Source organism: Hyaena hyaena, unplaced genomic scaffold (genome assembly GCF_003009895.1).
Source record: "Hyaena hyaena isolate Hyena2069 unplaced genomic scaffold, ASM300989v1 scaffold_200, whole genome shotgun sequence".
NCBI lineage: Eukaryota > Metazoa > Chordata > Mammalia > Carnivora > Hyaenidae > Hyaena > Hyaena hyaena.
In genome coordinates, this window is record NW_024080834.1 from 1,424,457 (window position 1) to 1,431,111 (window position 6,655).

At 34.7% G+C, this 6,655-nt stretch overlaps 1 protein-coding gene across 1 annotated transcript in view; it reads left to right on the plus strand.

Moving 5' to 3' along the window:
- The window catches only part of WDR49 (WD repeat domain 49), a 145,855-nt gene extending 142,008 nt beyond the window's left edge, over positions 1–3,847 (plus strand). Inside the window, exon 19 of the mRNA XM_039241936.1 lies at positions 3,700–3,847. Coding sequence (XP_039097867.1) covers positions 3,700–3,847 — 148 coding nt within the window. The remainder of the gene's footprint in view (positions 1–3,699) is intronic.
- Positions 3,848–6,655: the final 2,808 nt, after the last annotated feature.

Sequence of the window (6,655 nt, forward strand, 5' to 3'; positions counted from 1 at the left end):
GGGGGGGGGGGGGGGGGGGGGGGGGGGGGGGAGTGGGAGGGGCGTTTATGCTGTGAAAGGCAGAGAGGGTGAGTAGAGGAGATGGCCGGCACAGTTGAGAGGTTGGTTACACTGAGCAAATAGATATTGAGTAAGTAAGTGAATAAACTAGTGAATGTATTGAGGATGAGAGGCAAGGGTCTCACTTTTTAGAGGTCTTTATAACATTTCAAAGGGGGAAAGTTAGAAAGAACCCTGAGATCATTGATTGGGTTTGAGATATAAGTGTGAATTCATGGTTTTAGAGAGAGGGAGAGGACGGAGGGAGGAAGAAAGGAAAGAAAGAAAATTAAAAAAGGAGGAAGGAAGGAAGAAATGTTTAAAAGTGATTAAAAAATATGTTTGCAGCTTGCTCACAAATGATTCAGAAAATATTAATTATAATCTACACACACACCATGTATATATCTAGTACATGTCTATAATGTATATGGCTTTTTATATAAGTACATATATATATATGTATGTATGAGAGAGTGAGGGAAAGATTAGATATATAGATTGAGCACACGTGTGGTGGAATGTTAACAATTGGGGAAGCAGAGAGAAGGAGGAGGGAGATGGCAGTTTTTATTATACCAGCAACTTTTCTGTAAATTTGGAAGTATTTCAAAGTAAATTGTTTTTTAAAAATGAAAAAGGTTGCCTTGGGAAAAAAAAAGATTTTTTGAGATGTTCCAGCAGAGGCTGAGTAACTCTCTCACGGGGATATTGCAGAGAATTCTTGTACTGGTTGGGAGGTTTGATTAGATAATCCATCATTTCAAACTTAGAGCATATGATTTATGAATCATAGATTGATGACAGTACAGTGGAGTGAAATTTGAGCCACATTTCTAGAAATTTAGAGGAATATTAAGATGTTAAAGAGAGAGAATATGGGTACCAACTATGCTGTGAAGGCTTTGTTTTACATCCACGCATCCATCCATCCATCCATCCATCTGTTCATCCATTCATCCATCTATCCAAACAATTCTTCAAGACACATACAAGGGAATGTTCTAGACACCAGGTATATACCTATAAATATAATGCGCTTCTCTTGCCGTCAGCTTCCTGGAGTGAAGGTACATAAAATTCAGTGGTTTATTAAGCAAAGTTTGAATATGTCCGCTAATTTTTCTGGTATAAGTTGGCAATTCTTTTGCTAGACATATTTTTCTTTTTTCTTTTTTTTTTTTTTACTCTTGTAGATGACTTTAAAATGGTTAGTGAAATAGTCTGGTTCATATAGGCCTACCTTCTCTCTATAGCCTACCACGCGTGTAAGGCACTGTGCTATGTTAAAACCCTAATCCCATCTTTAATTAACTTCAGGGCCTCTTCCAGGAAAGGAATTAAGAGGAGCTGTCTCACAAGTATATTTAATGAGAACAGAGCTTTTAAAGGTATGGAGGTCTCTTTTAATGTTACTGTTTCTAACAGTTTGAAACAAAAATGCACACAAAAGGAAAAAAATAAAAAGACATTTAGTTATTATGTCTTACTCTTCTATCTCATAACATCTAATTGTGCAAGGCAGGTAGCAGGGTCTCGCCTATTAAATGTTAATAGAACTGAAGACTTTATAAGCCATTTCTGAAATTAACACTTAGGTTCAATTATTTAAGATCCATTTTTCTACAGTGAAAAGAACTTGTCACATTAAAATAGAATGTGCCAGAACTTTCAATAGGCTACTTTGTTTGTAGTATGTAGATTTACACTAAATATAATTTAACCTGTTATCTTTTCAGAACATTTTCCTCTTATCACATGAAGTATATGGAGCAAAGTGACAGAGGAACAAAATGCCTGAAATTAATCCATGCTCAAATAGTAGAATTAGCTTTTAAGTGCTATTTTAATGAGAACATTTACTTGTATGTTTTCAAAGATGGGAATTAAATACAATTTTAATTTAAAAAAACTAAAAAATTCTAAGAAAGAAAATAAGATTTAACCTCTAACTTCTTGCTATTATTTTTTAATACATATTCCCAGATTTATTTTCTACAGTGAGGGAATGATGGCGCTTAAATATATACCAAGAGACTTTGGCTCTCACTAACGAATATATATATATATATATATATATATATATATGTATGTATACTGCTAATATACATACATATATATATTGCTAATGCTCTAGGGGCACAATGAGGTTGAAGAAGGAACAGATTTGTGAAAATATTGAAAAGGTCTGCAGTAATATTTTATGTACAATTGTGGTATCTTTATTGTCAATTAAAAGAGCTTAGACCAGAGAGAAGAAATTCATGGCCATTCTTTTTTCCTCCTCAAGAGACAGGAAAACGTACGTTGTGCTTGAACTGCTCTAACATAAGGTCCTCACAGAACAACTTCATTAAATGATCTTATGAAGACAGAGTGTCTATCTCTGTCATTGCAAGGAAAAGTAATGGCCTGTTCCTGGGTAAATCACAACATGATCTGAGTAATATGGAGAAATAATTATTTGGTAGCTAAAGGTACTTGTGATGGATGTTTGCTGGTGTCACTACAGGGGTAGGAAAACATTGATTGAGTGATAGTCTTGGACATTCAGACTTATTATTTATGAATTGCATAGTAGAACAAGAAGAAGGATAGCGCTCATGTGCTGCCTAACTCCACTTTTGGAAAATTACCTCTCACAGTGTTAAGTTAAAAGCTGGAAATGAGTTCGCTTATGTTAGAGCAAGTAATATTAGGACATAACCCAAGACTTAGAAAACATTTAGAGATGCCTAGCTGGGCAATTAAGAGTTTTAGTGAATTAGGATATTATGGTCTGTAGCAATCATCAAGTTTCTCATGGCTGTCGGTAAGCTCTAGCCCTGCTAGGACATTGAAAGACATCACAGGATTCTTGAAAAAGTTTTTCTAACGAATTCCTTATCAGGTATTTACATCCACTGTATTTCTTTTAATTTTTTTAATGTTTATTTGTTTTTGAGAGACAGAGTGCAAGTGGGGGAGGAGCAGAGAAAAAGGGAGTCATAGAATAGGAAGCAGGCTCCAGGCTCTGAGCTATCAGCACAGAGCCCGACACGAGGGGCTGGAACTCACAAACCATGAGATCATAACCTGAGCTGCAGTTGGATGCTAACAACTGAGCCACCCCGGCGCCTCCATTTTATTTCTTTTTTATAATTTATCAGAGGTGACATTACATTTAGTTATCAATAGTGTCTGTTTGTTTAATTGCATCTGAAACAAATTTTCCATTTCTCTTCCTAGAGGACATTGATGAATCAGTGTGTTTAATATCTGATTGCCATTGAGGTGATTGATTTGAACTAGAAGAATGAGATCACAATCCATTCAACTATGAATCCAATTTTTATTAATGAGCTATTGGTAGAGAAAATTATGTAAAAGTTTAAAAACATGTAAAAGTAACACCGATGTGAATTATCAAATTACCTATGTTTAATGGTATTGTCACATTATTTGGTAAATCAATAATCTTCATCTGGTCTTTTGATTCATCATAGAGAGTATATTTCTTCAATATCCACCCTTTTTCCTAAGGATTAAAATGGGCCTTGTAACCACAGGAAATTCCTTTGACTATTGTATGATTTGATGAATTGTTGAGAACTTCGTAAATGCAGCAGCAATTTGTCTCTTCATTCTGGACTTGATTTAGCTTTATCTGTTTTCTCACAGGCTTTCTGAAATATTTATGATGGTCTACAGTGGTAATCTGATGCGGAAGTCCTGTGAGAAACAAAAAGAACTAATTACTAGCAAATTTACAAGCCCTGGCACATTCTTCCAAATTCTGTTTCTACTTACTATAAAAGAAGTGGAATAATGGAATAAAGAATACAAGCTTAATGCTTTTTTAAAATTCTGTTATCGTTTCCTCTCTCAATTCTTGACTATTGTATCATTGATCACTAACCGATCATATTAGTCCTTTTATGCAAATGTAGTGAACACCTGCTTTGGGTTTAGAGGAATTAATCATACAGTGTTCAAGATAAGTAAGTTTGGCCTTGACTGATCAGGTATTTTATGTACTAGTGGTTCCCAGCAGGCACATTTCAGTTATAACATCCCAGTGAATAATCAGAAGCCAATTTGGGGTAAGTACCTTAAAATTAAATATCTTTTGAATGAAGCACATGTGTGATAATATTGATCATGAATGTTTAATAGAGCAGGGGAATGGCATTTCAGTTCACTTTGGTACAGATCTTATTTAAATTTATCAAATTAACACATTATTTTTATTCTCCTGAAATAATGTCATTATATATTTGAAGGTCAAATTCTTACAGGACTATTCATTATGTTGTTTAGTTCACCAGTACTTCATACTTTCTAATGAGACCTGATGAGGTAGGATCCAAAACCCAATGAGGTTAAGTGAATTTTTAAAAACATTTTGCGTGTGTGTGTGTGAGCTTATAATTTATTAAATGCCTAGAAATTTTCTGGGAGAATTAGATGCTCGAATAATATAAATTTTAATTATTAAGATTATTAGTATAATGAGGGGCGCCTGGGTGGCTTAGTCGGTTAAGTGTCCGAGTTTCGCTTGGGTCATGATCTCGCGGTTCGTGGGTTCGAGCCCCGCCTCGGGCTCTGTGCTGACTGCCAGCTCAGAGCCTGGAGCCTGTTTCAGTCTGTGACTCCCTCTCTCTCTGACCCTCCCCTGCTCACGCTGTCTCTCTCTCTCTCTCCTAGAAATAAATAAAACATTAAAAAAAAAAGATTATTAGTATAATGAGAGGATACCCCTCAGATTCTACCATAAGGGAAAAATTGTATCCTTCATAATGTTGTTTATTATTGTAATACAAACCAAATACATAATGATGTGCCTTAAGAACTATACTTGATGACTTAAAAGTGCTAATTACATTGTGACTACTTATATATCTACAAACTGCTATTTTTAATCAGAAATCTTCTGAGATATTGAATATATTAGAAAATAATACACAGAGGCATCTGGGTGGCTCAGTTGGGCAGTCTGACTCTTGATTTCTGCTCAGGTCATAATTTTATGGTTCATGAGTTTAAGCCCCATCTGGGCTCAGTGCTGACAGCTCAGATCCTGCTTAGGATTCTCTTTCTCTTCTCTCTCTCTCCTCCCCTCCCTCTTGCATGTGCGCTCTCTCTTTTTCTCTCTCCGCCCCCAAAATGAATAGATAAACATTTTAAAAAATGGTACACGGAAATTTATTTTGTGTATAAAACTTTTCTTACTCACTGTTGCACTTCCACTCACAGCCTTATGTACTAACAATCCTCTAAAAGCACTGATAATATATATTTATATTTACGACTTACCAAAATGTTATTTTTTAACAATTGTTTTAAATTGTATGTTGAGGTATTTTTCCTTTGCAAATTGTATATCTAAACAAATAGAGTTTAACTACAAATATTAGAAAGCAATTTCTAATTGCTAGAAGTAGCTAGATAATGACTCCACAGATTAGGTTTAGGGAGTATTTGACTATTAGTAATGTTTATATGTAATAGTGACTCTTACTCCATTTATGGGTCATGGTGACCCTTCTAATGGTCTGCAAACACACTTTGGAAATACAGTTCTTCATTTTTGAGGCTAACAATACATCGTTCTGGAGGCTTTTATCTTTACCCCCAATGAACAATTACTTCCTAGCAACCTATTAAACTAGGAGTTCCTAAGGGTTTCCAAAATATATTTTTTGCAAGGTAAAATTCGTGTTAATAAAATTTATAAGGCTTTCAGAGTCAATATTCCATGAAGTCTCAATATCCCATGAAGTCTGTGGCAATACTGCAAAATTCATTCTCAAGATATAATCAGATGGATGAATTTCCTGTACTTTTAGTGGAGAGCACATTAATAAGGTGTCATTTATATTGTAAATTGGCTAAAGTTTTCACCTGCAGCTTTCTTATGTGTTACTTTGTCAAATTATTGCTTGGTTTCTTAAAATAGGTGCTTTTTTCTTTTGTTATTGTTGTAGAGGTTATATTTAATTATAATTGTGTTTTTTTACAATTTTTCTGAGTTTTCCTTCCTTTGAAAAAGTACATGGTGAATTTTAGGTTATTTCACCCTTCAGAAGTGAGAGTCCATAAAGTATGAAAATTTGTACCATAAAAACTTTGCCAGATCACTCAAACTGATTTAGAATACATTAACTTTCTAATATTACAGGTTCAAACCCACACTGGAGTGTCTCCATTTTTTATTCCATTTCTCTTTTGATCTATAAGCCATTTTAGAGTAGTGTGGACAGAGGATTCCCTTGATAAAAGAATGACCGGAATCCCACTTAAAACCATGGGAAAAGATAGGAAAATGTATCCTGTAACTATTAAAGGTCATATTGCTATTAACATGATTCCAGAATTACAATTTCTCCTTTGCTTGTAGAAGACTGCCTTCTGTTTTGGACTAGTTCTTGAAGGAATAGGAAAACGCCATCAGCACAGGCTTATTTCTCCTAATAGCTAAGGCTTAGTCTGGAAACTGGCATGAGAATCTCCTTGTAATAATATGTTTGAATTAAGACAATGAGTTCTCATAGGTAGAAGGTTGTCAGTTGACCTCAGTATGGTAAACTCTGGTGATTTTGAAAACTAATGAATTTTGAATCAATGCACAGAAGTC